The sequence below is a fragment of the Miniopterus schreibersii genome (genome assembly GCF_964146895.1).
Source record: "Miniopterus schreibersii genome assembly, chromosome: 15".
NCBI classification, from domain to species: Eukaryota; Metazoa; Chordata; class Mammalia; order Chiroptera; family Miniopteridae; genus Miniopterus; species Miniopterus schreibersii.
This window is the reverse complement of record NC_138115.1, coordinates 47,218,539-47,238,949: the sequence shown is the minus strand read 5'-3', so window position 1 is coordinate 47,238,949 and position 20,411 is coordinate 47,218,539. Positions and strand designations below refer to the sequence as shown.

The window sequence follows — 20,411 nt, the reverse complement described above, 5'->3', positions numbered from 1 at the left end:
GTTCAATGGACTTTTCTACTAAGAGCATGGAAGATGAAGGCTGATGGAGCCAGGGCAACCGCGTCATGTGCTCCTGAATGCTTGCTGTCCATGGTGTACAGCATCTTACTGTTTTCATGTCACAACAAAGATCTATTTTGACCAAACAGTGGATACATGTTAACAAACTTCTGCACAGTAGTGAAGCCTAAACCTGTGTTGACATACATGAAGAATGTCGTGCAGCCCTTATATACTGTGTATATGTAAATTAAGTGCGGTGGCTTCAGAAGTAGGGGGAGAATAAATCCCAGGTGCTTATTAACTGTGTGTCTGTGTTTATGATAAAAATTCTGAGTTGTGGGTCCACTTTCCTGGGCCTGGAATAATGGGGAGGATGTGTTGCCGGAAGGAAAGTTCAGGTCCTCTTGTCCAGTGAAGTCTAGACAGGTGCAGGGACTCAGAGTCTTCAGCACTAATCCCGGACTCTGGGAAGACCTTGGAAAGACCAGAATAGCAGTGACAGTGCTGCCCTGGGGGCTGGGAGGCCTGCCTGCCATTCAGGCTCTGTCCCTGCCTGGCTGTGTGCCCCAGGGCAGGCACTTCCCTGCCCTGGACTCTGGGCTCCTTTCCACTCTGAGGGGATGGAGCCATCTCCCAAGACCGATCCTGTTACGAGATGGCCACCAGGGGGCACAGCTGCCAGACACATACTCGGACCCCGCCTTTCGCAGAGGTCGTTCCTGTGGCAGCTGATAAAATTCCCAGAAAGGAAACAATACACCAACCTCTCCTGATCCTGCTCTAAACACATGGGGAAATGCACTTTCCAAGCTTCCCTCCACCATCTGTCCTGCATGAAATCTTTCAGAGGAGGACAGACTTCCAAAATAGACATCTGAGTTACTGAGTTCTGGGATTTGAGAGTTGGCAGAGCCTTTAAATACCATCTGGTTCAGCCTCCTCATTGCTCGGGTTGGGGAAGTTGAGGCCCATCCTAGGGAGCCAGTACAGTGTAGCCCAGAGCTTCCTCCCCTGGGCTGGGAACAAGGTGCTGTCTACCACTTGGCAGCACCCTCAGAAATAAAAGGGGATCTTGGCCCACAAAGGGTGCCCTTTCTGTGCCAGGAGAGCTGGGTGCCAGCTCAAGCTCATGAATCACCTTCCTGTCTCTCGGGCTCTACGCCTGACGGGGCCAGGTACCTGACAACTCCCGAGCATCCTTGGCTGAGCCAGAGAAGAGTGAAGCTTAGAGAGAAAGGGAGCTGCCTGTGTGCCTGGCAGGGGCACTGCCTGGCTCTGCCGATCAGCCCTGAGACATTGTGGGTCAGATGTGCAAGGCACAGCCTATGAAGTTCATCAAAGAACATGAAGGAAAGCATCTTTGTGACCTGGGATGAAAAAGTGCTTCCTAAACAAAATGCCACAGGCATAACCCTTAAAACAAAGTGACTGGTGATTCAGCCTAGGCCCTGAAACCACAAGGATACCCTGCCCTAATTTCCTTTTTTGAGACACCACTAAGACTATCAAGGTCATGGTCTCCCTCATTGCAGTAGATCTAATAAACTTAGCGTTGTTGGGGAGAAACAAGACGGTGGCGCAGGTAACAGCTGCACCTGCCGCCTCCCGCAACCACATCAAAATTACAACTAAAATACAGAACCACCAGCACTCAGAGCCTCCTGACATTGGGCTGAACAGAAGCCCCACAACCAGGGACCTGAAGAAGCACCGGGACCAGGAGGAGGGGCGGAGACGCGGGCGGATCGGGGCTGAATCACAGAGACACGACCACGGGCCCACACTCTGTGCCGCAGGTTAAACCCGGGAGGGAATCTCGGCGGCAGAGGTTTCCCGGAGGAGCGAGGGGTCCCAGCCCCATAGCAGGCCCCCAGCCTAGGGCTCCAGGGCCAGAAAGAGACGTCCCCACAACCCCAGGCTGTGAAACCAGCGGGGACTGTCGCTGAGGGTCGCAGAGGCTGCGGGAGCCCCAGGCTTTCTGCTCAAAGGGCCCGGCACGGACTCACCCGGACGCTACCTCTGAGCCCAGCGCCGGGCAGCAGCCTGAAAGGACCTGGGACACTCGGGGAGGAACTAACCTGCCTGAGATCCGGGCGACAGGCGGAGGGCGGCTTCCTCCCAGGCAGAAGGGCTGGCGGAGGCCATGGCTCCTGTGGCGAGTCCTCTCCGCACACAGCCGGCAGGCAGGCGCCACATTTGAGTCGCCAGCACCTGACTCACACCTTTGGCCCCGCCCCGTGATTCCCGGAGGCCCCGCCCCTCCCCACCTGTAGCTCATCCGGGCCGTTTCCAGGGGCTTTTCTGTGCAAGTGGCCTCTCCAGCCTCATGCTTAGGACTTTCCTAAAATCTCTCAAACAAGCAGCAGCTGCCCCATACGGCTTGATAAGCGGCCCCAGGCCTGGCTCTAGCGGCACCTGCATTGGCTCATAGCTGGGCCTCTCCTGGGCTCCTCCAAGCCCAGCTCAAGCAGCAGCCAACTACGGTTTGCGTGTAGCTCATGCTGGGTGGCCCTGGGCAAGGCACTGGCACACGCTGACTTTGCACCTCCCCGGAGGCCCCAGAGACAGTGCACCTGGTGGTCAGACTCGACCACGCTGCATTACAACCCTACCACATCCACGAGTGACACACTCAAGGGGTGCACTTGGTGAACACAAAAGCTCCACTGAAGTAAATCCTGACCCATAGGGGTGTCTCCAGCACAGCAGCTCTCTGGCTAAAGTTGCAGCAGGTCCTCGCAGCTGATTGGCCTGGGGGTCAATTCCTCCCGGTGACACCAACAGCAACCAAGGCTCAACTACAGCAGGACAGTGCACACAGCCCACACAGGGGACCACCTAGAAGGCCCAGCTCAGGTGACCGGGGAGGCTGAGCCATTGGACCCTACAGGACACCTACTACACAAAGCCACTCTACAAATTCCTGGAGACATAGCAGCTCTACCTAATACATAGAAACAAACACCTGAAAACAGCCAAAACGTGGAGGCAAAGAAACATGTCACAAAGGAAAGAACAGAAGAAATCTCTAGAAGAGGAGCTAAATAAAATGGATCCAAGCAAGCTAACAGATACAGAGTTCAGAATTTTGTTTATTAGGATGTTTAAGCAGACTATTAGGGAAATAACTGAGAAAATCGATAACATAATAAAGTACCAATTTGAAATGAAGGCTACACAAACTGAAATGAAGAATAATTTACATGGAATCAACAGTAGAGGACACTGAGAATCAAATCAGCAATTTGGAACATGAGGAAACAAAAAGCACCCAACCAGAAAAGCGAAAAGAATCCAGAAGTATGAAGATAGTATAAGGAGCCTCTGGGACAACTTCAAGAGGCTCAACATTTGTATTATTGGAGTGCCAGAAGGGGAAGAAAGAGACCAAGAAATTGAAAACCTATTTGAAAAAATAATTACAGAAAACTTCCCCTACCTGGGGAAAGAAATAGACTTACAAGTCCAGGAAGCACAGAGGGTCCCAAACAAGAGGAACCCAAAGAGGCCCATAGCAAGACACAGCATAATTAAAATGCCAAAGGTTAAAGACAAAGAGAGAATCTTAAAAGCAGCAAGAGAAAAGCAGTTAGTTACCTACAAAGGGGCAATCATATGACTGTCAGCTGATTTCTCAACAGAAACTTTGCAGGCCAGAAGGGAGTGGCAAGAAATATTCAAAGTGATGAAAAACATGGAACTACAACCAAGATTGCTCTACCCTCAAAGCTATCATTTAGAATTGGAGGTCAGATAAAGAGCTTCACAGATAAGAAAAAGCTAACGGAGTTCATCACCACCAGACCAGCACTACAGGAAAAGTTGAAGGGTCTTCTTTAAGAAGAAGCTAATGAACAAAAGAATCTGACGAACTAATTAGATCCAGAGACACTGACACATGCAACAGACGATCACATTTCAGAGGAAAAAGGGAAGGGGGGTGGAGGGTGGGAAGAGATTAACCAAAGAAGTTATATGCATATATGCTTAACCCATGGACACAGTTAATAATGGGGTGAAGGCCTGGAGAGGGGGTGGGAGCGAAGTGGAGGGGGTCAATTGGGGGGAAAAATGGGATACCTGTAATAATAAAGATAAAGATAAAAAACAACAACAACAACAAAAAACAAAGTGACTGATGAATTTGATGACAGACAAATAAGAATTTCATGGGCAAAGTTAAATACAAGGAGTAGAAACTTACAATGACTTAAACCAATAAGGGGTTAACACACAAGCAAGCCCTGCAAATTGGCAAGAAAGACAGCAGCCTCAGTAGAAAAACGAACAGATAGTTTGAAGAAGGGAAAACCCCCAAAGCTAATAAGCATATGAAGATGTTTAAAATCATTAGAAATATAGAGAAAGACATATGATAACAGCAGTAAGATATTACCCATGCCTGTTAGTTTGAAAAAACTTAGAGCTAGATGGCACCAAGTGTTGGAGGGACCATGGAGATGGAGGACTTCGGGCACAGCCAATGTGAAGAGAAATGCTACTGTTAGGGGCTAAATTGTGCCCCCCTCCAATTCATATGTTGAAGTCCTAACCCCCAGGACCTTAGATTGTGACTGTATTTGGAGATAGGATTTTTAAAGGGTAGTAAAATGAGGCCATACAGATGGGCCCAAGTCCAATATGACACATACAGAGAGAAGACCATGGGAAAACACAGGGAGAAGGCGGCCGTTGCAAGCCAAGGAGAGAGGCCTCAGAAGAAACTAACCCTGCTGACACCTCGATCTCTGACTTCTAGCCTCTAGCACTGTGAGAAAATAAATTTCTGTTCTTCAATCCACCCTGTCTGTGGTCCTTTTGTTATGGTGGCTCAAGCTGATGAATACAGTTACCTACCCAAATGTAGTGCGTACATGCCTTGTGGAAACTTCACTCCTGGTTTCACATCCCTAGGAAATTCTTACACAAATCCTTAAGGGGACTTGTATGAAGATAAGTGTTTCCCGCAGCGTCATTTGTGTTGGCAGAAAGCATCTGTGTGCCAATCCTGCACAGGTAGTGTGTGCCACGCAGCAGGCAGAACTACCAAGTTTACATGTAATGGTGTGGATGGAGTTTCAAAACATAGAACTGAGTGAAAAATGACATTTATATGATTAGAAATATTGCACACAAAGTGATAAAATATTTTGTAAGAATGTATCTTAAAAGATATATATTCAGCCCAGCCAGAGTCACTCAGTTGGTTGAGAATTGTCCTGTGCACCAAAAGGTTGCCAGTTCAATTCCCAGTCAGGGCACATACAGAAGGCAACTGATCGGCGTTTCTCTCTCTCTCTCTCCCTCCCTCCCCTTCTCTAAGCATGTCCTCAGGTGAGGATTTAAAAAAATAAATAAAAATAAAAAGATACATGTTTAATGCATTTGAACAGTTGCCTACAAGGAGCCAGGAGCACATGGGAGTTAGGTCTAGAGATAATGAAGAATTTAAAAAATAATAAAAGAGGGTCAGAGGTAAGTTTCTGAGGGCCCTTGGGGAACCAGGGGCCTACACTGGAGATCTTGCCCGGGTGTGCCCAGGCCTGCCGCCTTGATGAGGCCGAGAAGGCCTGCCTTTGGAGGTCTCTAAGCCTCCCGTGTTGCCAGAGCCTTTGCGCCTGCAGGGCTCCTACAGCAGGCGAGTGGGATGGGATCTAAAGCCAAGGCCAGGGGCTGTAATGGCCAGGGAGGGCCTCTGGAACCCCCGGGGTGGGAAGGGCAGTGAGGAGGGAACTCCAGAGGGAAAAGCAGGCGGTGGGAGCTGGCTCTGGCCACCGGGGACTCACTCTTTCCAAGATTCAGCCTGTCTGACAAGTGGTTTCCTGGCGGGGACTCTTTCCCACGTAAGGCACTGAGCTGACGGACTCTCACAGGGACAAGGAACGCAGCTGCAGGGGAACAGAGATGCTCCCAAGGCAAGGCCTTCCTCCTGCCCCAGAAATAGCCTGTTCTGGCCCCAGAGCCCAGTGAGCCTGGGGAAGTGGAACCAAAGGGGGGGGGGGATTGGGAAGGATGAAGGGGCCAGGACCACCATTGCCCTTAGCAGTTGTTCCAGGCAACATTTTCTGAGGCCCTGGGGATTAGAGCAGGGGCCAGGGTCAAGGGACACAGGGCCAGCTTGGGGATGAACTTTCTCACGGGCCTGTCCAGCGAGGTGAGGGCAGTGGCCTGCACTCCGCCCGGAAGGTGTACAAGCCAAGCTATGATGCATGGGGTGGCACCTTGGAACATGCTGTCCCCATCTCAAAGACATTGTCTCATCCTGGATGCCAGTGTCCACAGGGCATCTGCCTATCTCCCGGAGCGTCTCCTGTGTGTCTATGCCACGGGGCAAGCTCAAAGCCAGGCGCAGGAAACAGCCTGTGCCAGCTCCCATTTGAAGAGTAAATATTAGTTTTTTCAAGAGCTGCCTGTTCTCTGTCACTTGGCACCAAGGACACTGAGCCGGGGAGGTGGGGGGACCTCTTGGTCCCCACACCCAGATGGAGTCTGTGGGCCCAGGCAGAGGGCCTGAGAAACAGGCCTCCCCACGCCCAGGCAGGCAGCCCCTCCCAGGGCCCTGAGCTCTGGAATCCCCTCCCAGGGGAGATGCAGACACACGGAGGCCCCCAGCCCCTAGTGCAGGGCTGTCCTCACAGGCTGTCTGGCTGCTGCTGCGGGGGCAGGGGACTGCACATTGTGACCTGGCCCTCAAGGTCTCTGTGCCCCAGCTCTGATGTACGTGGTTTTAAATCCTCTGATTGTTCTAGTGACTGGCTCAGTTGGTTGAGCATCAGCCCATCCACCAAAAGGTCGCCGGTTCGATTCCTGATTAGGGCACAGGCCCGTGATGTGAGCTTGATCTCTGGGGGGGGCCATGCAGGAGGCAGCCGATCCTTGTTCCGCTCTCACATCGATGTTTCTCTCTCCCTCTTCCTTCCTCTCCCTTTAAAAAATAAAATAAAATCCTCTGATTATCAGGAAGGGGGAATGACCTGCTCCTGTTCCACTGCTCCCCCTTTGGGGAGGCCTCCTGTGACCACCTCCTTAATCTAACCCCTCATCCTGCTCGCTTGCTATCATTTCTCTCATTTATTGTCTGACTCCTCATTACAGGGCCTCTGCTTCGGTCACCACTGGGTCCTCAGTGCCGGGAACTCAGCACAGTTTAGTGCTTAGTAACTTTTTACTGAGTGGTGTAATGATGTTGATACCTTGAAAGTATTAAACAGATATAGACAGTCCTCTTCGCCTAGCCCTTGAAGCTATATGCCTCTGGAGCCACTCCTCCCTTAGGACCCTGGAGAAGGACAGGGCAGATGAGGGCCATCTCAGGCACAGGAGGGAGGAGGGAGGAGGGAGCCAGGTGGGCATGCTGGGGCTCACTCAGGGATGCTGGGGCTCAGGGATGCTGGGGCTCAGGGGTGCTGGGGCTCAGGGGTGCTGGGACTCAGGGATGCTGGGGCTCAGGGATGCTGGGACCTCTGGGAGCTGAGCGAGTGAGGCACTTGCCTTGGGCGTACAATTTAAGGAGGTGGCACAGAACTCAGTATCAGGGTAAATTATATTTAAAAAATCAAAAAAAATGCACAAATACACAATTAACAAAATATCAAGGTTTTTAAATAAAGAGACTAAAGAATCAGTGTTGCCAACTAGGTCTGCTCTATGTGTGCGTCCACACAGGCCACACCCAATGACCCTCACCTGTGACTGTCCACATACTAAAGCAGGGCTCTGGGGTTTGGGGAACTGAACTCAAGGCCGGACTCTGCCAATCACTTGCTGGTGATCCCAAGCAAGTCCCTCCCCTTCTCTCTGGACTTGGGTTACCCCATCCGTGCTGCACGGGGGCTGGGGCATTGCCAGGATGACTCGTCCTCCCCATCCCCATGGCCTGCTGAGGTTACTGTCCCCATTCCTGGGAGGCTGTGTCTCCAGGGCCATTGACTCCTGGCTATTAATATCTCAGCCACCCCTGTTCTGATCAGGGTGTTTAATGACTGCCAGCTGTGGCTCCGGCCCCCTCCCCCTGGAGAGATAAGAGCAGTTCCTGTTCCCACGTAGGGGGAAGCAGGGTCACTGCTCATTAAAACAGGCCCTGGGTGAGTGGTGGGAATGGGGGGGGCACCTAACCACCCTCACCCTACCCTGGCCCATCACACCAGATGGAGGTGCCTGGGGACAGACTCCCTATGCACCCCTCCCCCAAGGGGGCTGCCCTGGTCTCCCCACCCCTGCCTGGGCCCTGTTGGTTTAGATCCTGATTCCAACAGCCTTGGGACTTCTCCCCAGATGTCCTACAGACATTACATTCGGTGTGTCCCAAACCACCAGATCATCATCTTCCCAACCTCCCACCCCTACCCCTTCCTTCCTCACCTGGATCATGGGCTGGCAACTTTTCCCAGGCCTGCCCCAAACACACCCTCATCCTCTTGGCCTCGTTGAAGAAGACTCCACTGGGTTCCTGCTGCAAAGGGCCCTGGCACCTGGATTCAGGTATCCCAACATGCTCCCTTGGGACCCAGAAACCCCTACCAGCCCTCAGAGATTACCCCAGTGTCGCCTCCTCACCTGGGAAGCTGCTCCCAATCCATTCTGCTGGCAGACTGGCCTCCCTCCTTGGTCAGCCTGTGCCCCGGAATGGCAGGAACCATCCACGTTGCTCTCTGCCATGGAGGTGAAGATGGACCTCTGCGCCAGGATGGTGGGAGGCTTCTTGCCCTTGTCTTCCCAGGAGGTGACCACTTGAGTTAACTGGCCTTTTTCCACAAGGCCTGGGGTCAGAGTTTGGTCAAGGGCAAGGGTCTAGCCTGTGGTGAACCAGAGGCCCGGATGTACCTGGGGTCCAAGCTGGGTCTGGGGCAGGGATCACTGTGTGCCAAGTGGTCTGGGACCTGGGTCTGAGGGCCAGTCTCTGGGTCTCCTTGATCACTGGGGTCACCAGCCTGTGGCCTCACCATCTCTCCCCTCTTCTATCTCACTCTGAAGTGGAGCTGAGGAGAAAGAGACCTGCCCTTGGTGTCATTGGGCCTCCCTGGCGTTTGGGGCCCTAAGGCCAACCTTGGTGAAGTCCTTGAGGTACCCACCAGGTGGCGATAGAGATGAGCTGGTCGCCCCTGACAAATGCCCTGCAAGGCTGGAGGGGGTCCTTGAGCTGAAGGGAAGAGGGGGGTACAGGAGAGATTCTTTTTGTGGTCAGCCCCACTCCACCCCTACTTCATAGGCAGCTTGGGTGTCTGCCTATAGCCTCTGCCAGACGATTCCTAAATGCCCACCCCTGCGCCTCTCACCTGCTGCCACCTCTCAGGGAAGGACCCCACCTATTTCCCCCTCTTTTTTGCCCCGTCTTGGGTCTCTGTGTTTCATTCACTTTCCACCCTCCTGGCTGATCACTCTGCTCCTCTCCTCAGGGCTCTCTCCTTACCCTAAAGCCATGACTCACTAGTGGAGGATTTCAAGCCCTGGATAGGCTGGGTTCAGCTTAGTCTGGGGGCCCCTCCTGGTCTTTACACTCCTCAGGCAGCCCTTGGGGTTCCTGATCTGGAAGGCGGGGTGCCCTATGTAAACACTTTGCTCCTAGGATCTGTTGGCTCCTCCCATTCCTGTTTCCCTCCCCCTCTTCTAGCAGCCTGAGCTCATCCCTCAGTTCTCTGAGCTCATACTCTGCACAGCCTTCATCTTCTGTGTACCCCTCGGCCCTTAGATGCTTGGAGCTCCCCCTCCAGCTGCTCTCTTTCCTGTGAGCCCAGAGGACAGAGCTGGTGGCAGAGGGCTCTGGGCAGCCTCCTGCTCATTAGTCACTCAAGCCTTAGCCAGGAACTAAGCTAAGCCATCCAGCACCTGCCCCTATTGTGCAGGTGGAGAAACTGAGGCCCAGAGAGGGGCAGATACCTGCTCATGATCTCTGAGAAAGCCTGACATAGAATCAGGACTAAAAGACTAGGGCTAGGTCCTCTGGGCCCTACTGAGCAGTATGTTGGTGGACAAGGTCCCTGGAGCCAGTTCAGGGAGTCCCCAAGTAGGGAAGGAAGGAAACCAGAGAGAGTGAGCGACATACCCCAGCTGGGTGAGAGGAGCATGGACATACCACCTGTTCCCTGTCTCGCATCCGCAGGGCCTTGGAGTACAGGGATGTGAGCTCTCAGAGAAGAATGGAACAAGTCCCAGGTGTCTGGATCGCTCTAGCCCAGTTCTCCCAGACCCACACCTCATTGGTGGTCACCGCTTTGGCCTAGGCAGGGGGAGGGGAGAGAGGATGCTGAGAATTCTCTCTCCTCCCACAGGCCAGGGAGTGCCTGAGGTCAAAGCTAGGGGAACTGCCTCCTTCTCTGTCCCACAGCTGGCATGCATAGGGCCGGCATGGAGCCTGGATCTAGACGGAGAGGGTTTGCCACTCCTGGGCAGGCTGGACCACGGATCAGAGGGTATTTGCCTGGGGATGCCCCTGCTCTAGGCTCACAGGCACTCTTATCCTGGCCTCACCCACCCCTGACTCGGGCCTCTGACTCGGGCCTCTGGGCTGCCGGGTGCTGGGCTGGGGCTGCCCTTAATGGGTCCTGGGATGGTATTGAGTAGCCCAGGGCTTTGAAGGAGCCTTGCAGGCAGATCTGAGCCTTTGCTAGCCCATTGTGGCCTCTTTTTACCAGCTTGATATTCCTCTCCTGCTCCTGCAGCAAGACAACCTCCTTGTGAGGTTTAGAAAGTGGAAGGAAGCCAAGGAGATCAGTTAGAGATATCGTTTTTCTTTTTAAATATATATCTTTATTGATTTCAGAGAGAGGAAGGGAAAGGGAGAGAGAGACAGAAAGGTCAATGGTGACAGAGTCGTTGACTGGCTGCCTCCTGCACGCCCCCTACTGGGGATCGAGGCTGCAACCTGGGCATGAGCCCTGACCGGGAATCGAACTTTGATCTCCTGGTTTATGGGTCGACGCTCAACCGCTGAGAAACACTGGCCGGGCTGGGGCCATCTCTTGCTGACTGGCATCATCCACTTCACCCTAATGCCTCCAGTCTAAACTTTTCTATTAGTGGCATTGTTTCTGCTCATTCACCTGTTTTGGTGACATTTGTTCTGTCCTCTGTCTTCCTCTTCTGGGCTGGACCCTGGCAATGGCAACATGTCATCTCAACATATCCTCTGGGCTCCTCACCTGTGGGAATGACTGCGGCCTGTGAAATGCTCACATTTAACCATTTCTGGGACAGAGGGCAGCTCTGTTGGCTGTTTTGTATTGATCCAAGAATAGAACTTTTTTGGCTGGATTTAGGGGGTGCGGGGACACAGTGAGGACCTAGTATAACTTCCTCACACTCAGAAGAGAGAGGAAACCCCTCAGTGAGATGTCAGGTGAAGACCCTTAGAACGGTGTGCTTCTCACATGGAATGTATTCCTGCCCAAAGGCAGAGGGTGCCAGCTTCTGGCTTCAGTGCACCCCTCCTCCGAATGGGGGGAGATGGCAGCAGGTTGGAAGCTAGTCCCCATTTTAGGCCACGCAGGGACATAGACCACCAGGGAAACCAAGCCAATCCAGCACAACATTTATTGTTGCACAAGGGTAGATCTTCTGGCTGGGGCGTGGGCAGGAAGCCATGTGACCAGAGGGGTGCAGAGCAGACACACAATGCCATGACCACCAGGCTCTTGTCTAGATGACCCATGGGCCAGAGGACTCCTCAGCCACACTCTGGGGAGGGTCGGGTGGGAATGGGGTAGGGCTTGCAGGGATGGTGGTAATAACAATGAGTGGCAATACAAATAACCACCAGGATCCAGGGTATTACAAGATATAAAAGGCAGCAGTAAAAAGTCTGTGCTTCCACTTTCCCGTCAGCTAGATCTGAGTTCAAATCCTGCTGTGCGGCGAGGCCAGATACCAGCTCTGTGAGACTCAGCTTCCGGATCTGTGGGAGAGGGACAGTAGCTCCCACCTTGCTGGGTGGATTCTCCGAGCCTGGTTCTCACAGTTGGCATACAGGTGGGCAGCCGAAGGCAGCTCCCTCAGCTCATAGGGATGGGTAGGGCTGGTGGCAGGCTCCTCGAATTGTTCCAAACCTCCTGGGACTGTTCCACTTCAGCAGGGCCTCTGAAGACAGCTGTGCTCCCCAAACTAGAACTCCACATCCCACCAGAGGAGGACACTAGGGGAGGGGACCCCATCTTCAGAGAGATGCATAACTGGCAATGCTTAACCCAGAGGAACTTGCCCGCCAGGTTGGAACTTCAGGCACTGTCGAGGTGGTGGTACCAGGTGACCTTTCAGGGCCAAGACCTTTGTCAACCAAGTTCCCAAGGAATTTCGGGGGGTGCCTTCCTTCCTCCATAGGTCTGGAGAGGGGGCGGAGTCACTTGAGAATATGCAAACCTCTTGCCAGTGATTGGCAGGGGGCTTTGGGGGAGGAGTCCGATGGCTGAGCCCCGCCCCCACCCCCCAGGTGCAGTCTGAGGGCTCGCCCCTCTCCCCAGGCAGGTGCGAGAGCGCGCTCTCCAGGGCCTTCGGGACAGTGGCCTGGGGGCCAGGGTAGCCTCGGAGCCCAGGGCTGGGGCTGGCCTCTGTCCCCAGCGCCACGGGAAAGGGCGGGTGGGGCACTCCTGGGCCCCCGGCGGTCAGACCAGGGAGTCTTCGGCCTGGAAGCTGGAGGAGCGGCGCGCGCCGGGGCTGACGCGGGTCAGCATGGAGACCTGCGTGTTGCAGGTCACCCCGTTGCTGCCTCCGGACGGGTGCTGGTATTTGGGGCCCAGGCCCAAGACGCCCTGTAGGTTCCAGCGCCGCCACTTCCGCCGCAGCTCCGCCTGCACCTGGGCCAAGGGAGGGTGGTCACCCCTGCAGAGCCCCCTCCGCTGCGGGCCGGGCGGTTCTGCGGTTAGGGTGCGGAGCCAGCCAGTCCTGTGCTCTTGGGGAGTCTACACTGAGAGACCCGGATGCTCCCTTGGGGGTATGTGTGCAGAGCTGGGATGCAGGGGGGCCAGGGTCAAATCAAGGCCTTGGAGTAGGGGGAGGTGGGAGGCAGAGAGGGTCCGAGAATGCAGTTCGGGGAGGGCGGGGGATGCTGCCTGGGGGTGGCTGTGCCCCTTCCTTCCCATCCCTGCCCTCCAGCTTCCCTGAGCTCATCCAAGTGGGTTTCTGTGCTTTGTAAGTCAGCAGGTCTGGAGTGGGCCCAGGAATCAGCATTCTTAAGTGGGTCTTAGACACCACCATTGATTTCCTGGCCTGAGGACCACACTTGGAGTATGTTTAACCCATCCTCCCTCTGCTCCAATCCCATCAGAGTTTCTGGATCTGCCCCCCCCCCAGGTCTGGGAGGGGCTTACCTCTCCATTGAGGAAGCAGTAGAGGACAGCCACCACAAAACCCTGGGGGGAGGGAACGGGGGAGGTTAGGCAGACAGACCAGGGAGCCCCTAGCCCTGCCCAACCTCTGGCCCCTGCCCTGTGTTCCCCTGGTTAAGCAAAGGGCTAAGTATACAGCAGGTGCTTAATCAATACTTATTACAGTAAGAAGACCAGAATCCAGTGGCAAGGGGCGAAGGCCCCAGGTTGAATTCCCTTGAAGCCCGGAGAAGAATGCAGCCTTAAGTCAACCATTCGTACCTGGAAAGACCCCACGACGAGCTCGAAGGCCAGTTTCACTTCAGCCTTGAAGTTGTCGGGGAAGAAGGCAAACATGGTGTAGTGTATTCCAAACAGGGGGATCAGCAGAAGGGTGGACTTGGTCAGCCTCCTGGGGACAGGGAGGGGCAGGCAGTGGGTATCTGTGTCTATACCTGTGGACACGATAGGGCCTGCCACAGGGGTAGCTGGGGCACAGAAGATGAGGAAAATGACCGGGATGTGTGAGGATGAACTTTTGGCTCCCGTAAATATTATGTCCACATCTGGTCCTGGTCCACATCTGCGGTGCCTATGCCTTCATGCCCCACCCTGGCCCTCCCAGCCTGGAGGGAAGCACGAGGGAGAAAGAAACTCCTCTATTCTCATCCTTCAGGAAGAGAGAGTATAAAGAAGGGCCAATGCTGAACCCTGAGGATGATGCATAATTGTGGTATTTCAGGCCCTGTGGCAGATAATGGGGAAATGTTCTCAGGCAACATGAGATCCTGATTCCTTCCCTCCTGGTCTCAGTTGCCCCAATCTGTACAATGGGGTACATGTATGCTCTACATGGTCAAATTACAGAAATAGGACCCACTGTGGACTCAGAAGTGCTTTGGGCACTGTAAAGTGCAATGAATCCATGAGACCAGTTCTCTACTGGGAGAAGTCTGAGGGAGAAGGGGTCTCCGTGTCTAACTCTCCTGCCTTGGCAGCCAGCCCAGGGAAGCCTAGTCTGGGGCCTGAGGTCCCACAGCAAACTGGGGGCAGGGAAACTGGCCTTGCCTCTCCCATTTCTTCCTCGACCTGGTTCCCAGCCACGCTGAGATCCTGAGTACTGCCCACCCCTCCTTGGCTGCAAAGCTACCCCATGCGCTGAGGCTGACAGATGGAAGCTTTCTTTAAATCGAAGGCTTATGGGGAGGTGGAGAGCGGGAGCTGACAGCCCCTCCTTGGGGAGCTCCTACTCCCTCCCCCCCTCCTCTGCCTGCGGACAGCTGTTCAGTTTCCACGTCACCCACGTGGGCCTGGCAATGACCAGCTCTCTCTGCCTCAGATTCAAGCCCTTTTGAGTAGTTGAATGTGGGGAAAAAGAAGGCCCAGAGACAGTGTAGAGGATGAGGGTGGGTAGGCCTCGGACGCTACCCCTCAGCAGACTAGCAGACCGCAGACTCCTGCAGGGCCTTCCCTTCAGAAACTGGAAGAGAAGCTCCGCCCACACACGCAGCAGGAGGGAAGCCTGTCTTAGTCTCATCAGCGAGATCACAGGAGTCCAGAATAGAATCCTCGTTCCAGCAGCTCGTGACATTCTAGCCAGGAACCTTAAAACCGCAGCACAGCCTCCCCAAAGAGAAGCCAGGCCAAGAAGAACATTCTAGAGTCCCAGGACTAGAAGGCCCTTGTGGGATGCCCAGGCTTGTGTGGTCTGTGCGGAGCTGATAATCTCTGGTTCCCATCTGCGGGCAGCAGGCTCCTATTCACCTTCCCACCCTTTTCTTGTTTCCTTTGTTCAGTCTTCAAGCCCATTGTTCTCGTGAGAACCTGCCTGTTTCTCCAGTCTTCCCAAGCACAGGGGACACCTTTCTAAGCCAGGAGCATGACTGCTGCCCCATGGACACTGTGCCCTCCCCCTGCCACGTGATAGACCCCCAAGCCCTTGAGCCGAGGGAGTGTGCGTCAGTTTCCTCACTTGTAAAATAGGAACAGTTTACAGGGGACTGTGGGGATGACATGAGAAGATGAATGGGAACCCCCAGCTCATGCCAGGCAGGTGAACTGCAGATGTTGTTATTGGGGAATCCTGTGTTCTCACTGTGGTTGTCTTGTTGGTAGACTCGGGGCTCCCCCGGGGCATTCATCACTTGCATGTGTTGGCCCCTTTTCTGTGCCAGGCACATGCCAGGGACTTGGCACACAATGTGAACAAGCCTGGAGGGGGTGGGGCTGGGGCAGGGGACACTCATGGACTGAGCTGGGCCATGGGGTAGAAGTGGACAAGAGCAACATGGCTTTTTGGTGACTGGAGGGGGACTTCAAGGGGAAGTGGGATGCTTTGAGGACCGGGGGTGGGGATACTGGGAAAGCCAGGGCCCTGGGGTCACACTCACGAGTATGGGCTTTTTTCACTCTTCCCGACATTTGGGGGCTGCAGTTTCTGAACCAGGATTCGGATGATGCGGATAAACAGGATGAAGTTCACCTGGTGGTGGGGAGCACCAAGGTCAGGTGGTCAGAGAGGGAAGGCCAGAGTGGCCAGCCCCCTGGGCTGATGGCCTGTCTCGTCCCCTAGGGCCCTGCTGCCCCTCTGTCTAACCTGTGCTCTAGCTCTCACTCCTTTGGGCAAGTCGCCTGGGAACTCTACTCCCCACCCCCAAGGCCTGGGCCTCCCAATCCACCTTCTCTACTCTAGAGAGAGAGTGAAGGGATGGGGATGGGCCTGCATTAGGCACTGGGAAGCCTAGGTTCCAGTTCTGACCTACACATCAATTTCCTGCGTGACCTGAGGCAAGCTGACTACCCAGCCTGGGCCTCAGTTTCCCCATCTCTAAGTGGTGGGAGGAGGCCTTACCAAGATGGAGGTGAGGATGGGGGCCTTTAGGATCCACCACAACGAGGACTTGATGGTGTCCCAGCATCTGGGCAGGGGATGGTGGGGGACAATGAGAGAGGTTGTCCTTAGCCAGAGACACGGTCAGCAGTTCTCCCATTATCCCTAGCTCTGCCCAGTCCCTTCAGAGGCGTGGGTCCAGAGTCTGTTGCTTCTAAGCCCCCCTCATCTCACCCAGGGGATCTGCCCCAAGGGATGGCAGCCAGGAGGAGGGGACAGGGTGACAGCTCACCCATAATCTTCAAAATGGATCCTGGTGATGGTCCACACCGTGGTGAATGTGCTGGGCACCCCTGTTAGGGCCGAAGGAGAGAGGAAAGGAGAGGAGAGGGTGTGGGAGGCAGGGAGAGAGTGTGTGAGGGAGAGATTGAGGAGGAAGGCCCGGGGGGGGGGTGGGGGGGGGAGAACAGGGCGGGTTACCAGGGCTGCCCCATATGGCTGCATAGGTTGTTCATGCGCTCCACTGAGGATTGAAATTGTGCCCCCTAAAGGGAGAGTCTTGTTCTAATTTAGGTGCAGGCACCTTATAGACCAGCAGTGGCCCTGTATCTTTCAAGGGCTGAAGGGGAAGTGGAAAGATGTCCACAGAACCTGTCTGACCCACAACTCAGCCCTGGTGCAGCTGCGGCCTGAGGGCACCTGCCTTGGGTCACACATCCGGGTGACTTCTATCAATTCTTGGCTAGAGCCTTGCAGGCGGGACTGACAGCCCCAGGAAGACCTGAGACTGCAGGCTGGGTAGGCACCTGCCCCCTAGTGAGCCCCCCCCCGGCCTTGCCCCCTCTGTCCCCAGCCTGGCAGCCCTCCCCAGAACCATACCCCAGCCGATGAGTATGTACCCCCAGAAGTACTTCCGCTCGGAGAAGAAGGAGACCGCAAGCAGGGTGTGCAGGTAGAGGCCCTCCACCAGCAGCCAGAAGAAGTTGGCCATGACACAGTACTGGAATAAGACCACGGCTGCCTTACAGCCCACCTGCAGGGAAGGAGCAGAGAGGGGGCTCACTGGGGCTAGCAGGGGTCCCCGCCTGCCCACATTGCTGTCTGGGGTGACAAACAGTTGCTGGACAGCCAACTTAATCTCTGTTATTTTTGCTTTATCCCCTTGAAAATGTACTTGGTGGTTGTCCAGTGACCCCTGATTTGAGATCATCTGATGCTTTGGAATAAGCTTGTGGTTTTAACTACCCACCCAGCAACTTACCGTCTTATCTACCCACCCACCTACGCGCCCAACCACCCATCTCCCCGCCGGCCCCCCCTTATCTGCTATTCACGCGCTCACCCACCGGACATCCGCTGCCAACCACCCGTCTCCCTGTCCATCTACCAGCCGTGCAGCCGTCCCTCACCCAGTCATCTTTCCATCTATCGGTCCGTCCACACACTCACCTACCTCTTCTTTCATCTACCTACCAGACACCCACTACCAGCCCACACACCTAACCATCTAGCCACCATTCACCTACCTACCTGTCCACCAGTCTGCTCACCCATCCATCCACCTGTCTACCCACCCACCCTTCTATCCATGCTCTAGCCAATTTTTCTTACTTTATCCATCCACCCTTCCGCCCCCTCAGCCAGCCAGCCAGCCACCTACCCAGCCACCTAAACGCCCCCCCACCCGCTCATTCATCTAACTCCGATCAGGACTGAAGGGGGCTGGAGAGGCGGGAGGGTGAATTCTTGCTCGAATTTGCAAGAGGCCCTTGAATGTGTGGGGATGTGGGCTCCGGGCTGTGCAGGGGACCCAGATATGAGCTTTGAGGAGAGTTGGGGACAGAGAAGAGAGAAGTGGAGGGGGAAGGAGAAATGAGGAAAGAATGGAGAGGAGGGATGGCCGTTCCTCCTGGGGGCCAGAGGAGCTGGTAGAAGAATGGGTTCTCCAGGTAAGGTGAGGACCATGGGGCAGTTACAGGTGACCCCTGAGTAGGGACATCAGGGGCTCTGGGTTGATTAGAAGGTCTTCTGGGCCTTCTGTGCTCTCATAGAAACAGTCTCCCGTTTCAGATCAAGCTCAGATACCTGTGAGTCAGAGCTTAAAGCCACCTCCTCCAGGAAGCCCTCTAGCATCCATTCCTCCCAGTACCCAGAACACGGGTTCCCACCCTTTCTCCCTGTGCCCTTGGCTTTGAGACATCCTCAGAGAGCAGCCTACCTTCCTATCCCTGTGGTTGGAAAGACCTTCAGGTCACTCGTCTGTCCTTCCTGCTACAGGCTTGCCTGTTTTCCCCACTCTCTCTCACTTGCTTTACAACAAGAATAACTCAGCTCTTTAACAGGACAATTAATGTGGGCTTCTCCCAGCCTTGGAAAAGCTTCACGGAGCTGCTAATGAATCGAGAAGCCAATCTCCACAATTACCCTTAACGAGTGGGCTGGAGGCTGCAGGCGGCTCCCCAGGCTCTGCGGCTGCTGCCGCCAAGTGTCTGAATCCCCTGAGGAGCTCTGGGAATGGCCAGGGTGGCTCCCCTGGGTTTTCCCTTCCCCTTGCTGAGATGCCTGAGATTCCACCATCATAGGTTAACTCTTTGGGGAGAAGGTACTTCTGACCCCCGAAACCATGCACTGCATCTGCCATCACTCATGGAGTTCAGGTATGGGTGGTGCCAGGGCTGGTCTCCAGCTCTCTGTCCTAGCTTGAGGGCACTCAGGGAGGGGATTCTGAGCTCAGAATCACCTGCAGATGGACCCCTCAGTGTCAGCGATGAATTCTTAGATGCTCTTAGTTCCCCTTCTCGAGGAAGCCCCCGGACTTCCTGATGGCAGGGAGAACAGAAGAGGAGGGCTGTGTGTCTGGACTGGCTCCACATGGCAAGGGGGTGTAGGAAGGGTGGCATGGTGAGCAGGGCCCTGGGTTTGCAGATGGCGGGGGGTAAAATTGGAAGGAAGCTTGGGAGTCCTTGTACAGATGGGGAAACCGAGGCACAGAGTTTCCTAAAGTCACATGGGGAGTTAGCAACAGAGGTGGGATGGGGCTGTGGGCCCCCATGAAGTCCCATTTCCCACCTAGCAGAGACATTTCTCATTGGCGGGGGCAGGTCTGTGAACCCCCAGATGGCTGGGCACCACCTCCTGTTGTGGGGAGAGAAGTGGGATTCAAGGAGCTGTCAGGCAGGGTTGGCCATCCTTGGAGAGAGAAAAGGGGGAAGGGGGGAGAGAAGAGGGAAGAGGAGAGTCCTTTTCAGGGAGAGAAGACAAAGGAGAGAACAAGAGCTGGGCCTGGGCAGGGTCCTCACCGAGGCCTCGGAGCAGCTCTCGGACTCGTCGCTGTTATAGAGGATCAGGTCCTTGATGAAGACGGAGGCCGCCCTCAGGATGAAGGATACGAACAGGTGTATGTGGATGTAGTTCCTCGTGCAGTGGAGCTTCCTGCGTGAGGCGGGCGGAGCTGGGTGGCCGAAGGGGCCTCGGACCCCCACCCACCCACACTGTCCAGTGCCCGGAGGAAGGGTAGGGCGGAGGGAGCAAGTGGCCCGAGTGCTCGCCCTGCCCCAAAGGGGGGCCCTGTCCCAGGTGTCCCATCACCAATAGTGTGCAGCTGGCCTCCAAGTGCCTTCAGGTGTCAGTCCAGAGCACAGGCCTTGCCCTCTGGTACCCTATCCCCAGGTGCAAGGCCATCAGTGGGGGACTAGGCTAGGACAGGTGGGACACTGAGCCCCTTGCTGTCTCTAGGGGAGGCTGGCCAGGCAGGGGGGCTGAGGGGTGGTGACACAGGAGGGGGCAGAGTGTGCCTGGGCCAGGCTGGCTTGGAGCACGGGGGTGACCTGGCTAGGTCTGCTCTGAGGCTTGTCACCAGGGCTGGACCTTACCTGAACAGGCTCAAGATGGCTGTGGCAACCAGGAGGGTGGTGAGGGACAGGCTGTAGCCGACGGTGTAGCCAGTCTTTACTGAGTTGTAAAACATTTTCTGCTGTTGCCGGAGGGAGGTGGGTGAGGGTCTTGGGTGGGGATGGGGTGAGCTCACCTAAGGGTACTGGTGGGGTGGGGTGCCCTGCTCATCCTGCCTGCCCACCCCACCCTTGGCAGATGAAGAGGCTGAAGCCCAGGGCTCCCAAGGGCAGCTGAGCTGCCCCCTTCAGAACCCAGACCCCCTGAAGCCCCAGTCTCCACATGGGACGGGGCTGCCTCCGAGGGTGGGGGCTGACTTTAACCCCCACCTCTGCTCCTTCATGGGAAGAGTCAGTGAGGGGGAGAGAGAAGATCTCTCGCACTCTGCCTGC

At 55.1% G+C, this 20,411-nt stretch overlaps 1 protein-coding gene across 2 annotated transcripts in view; it reads right to left on the bottom strand.

Annotated features, from left to right (window-relative positions):
- Positions 1–10,737: 10,737 nt before the first annotated feature.
- VIPR1 (vasoactive intestinal peptide receptor 1) overlaps positions 10,738–20,411 on the bottom strand; it is a 28,423-nt gene continuing 18,749 nt past the window's right edge. The window contains exons 5-13 of one of the 2 annotated variants that reach the window (XM_081159475.1): positions 20,001–20,101; positions 19,428–19,560; positions 17,008–17,161; positions 16,421–16,481; positions 16,150–16,216; positions 15,689–15,780; positions 13,581–13,710; positions 13,302–13,343; positions 10,738–12,788 (exon numbers count right to left, since the gene is read on the bottom strand). In XM_081159475.1, the coding sequence (XP_081015601.1) occupies positions 12,597–12,788; positions 13,302–13,343; positions 13,581–13,710; positions 15,689–15,780; positions 16,150–16,216; positions 16,421–16,481; positions 17,008–17,161; positions 19,428–19,560; positions 20,001–20,101 (972 nt within the window). In that variant the 3' untranslated portion in view covers positions 10,738–12,596. The remainder of the gene's footprint in view (positions 12,789–13,301; positions 13,344–13,580; positions 13,711–15,688; positions 15,781–16,149; positions 16,217–16,420; positions 16,482–17,007; positions 17,162–19,427; positions 19,561–20,000; positions 20,102–20,411) is intronic. The other variant, XM_081159474.1, reaches the window with a different exon arrangement.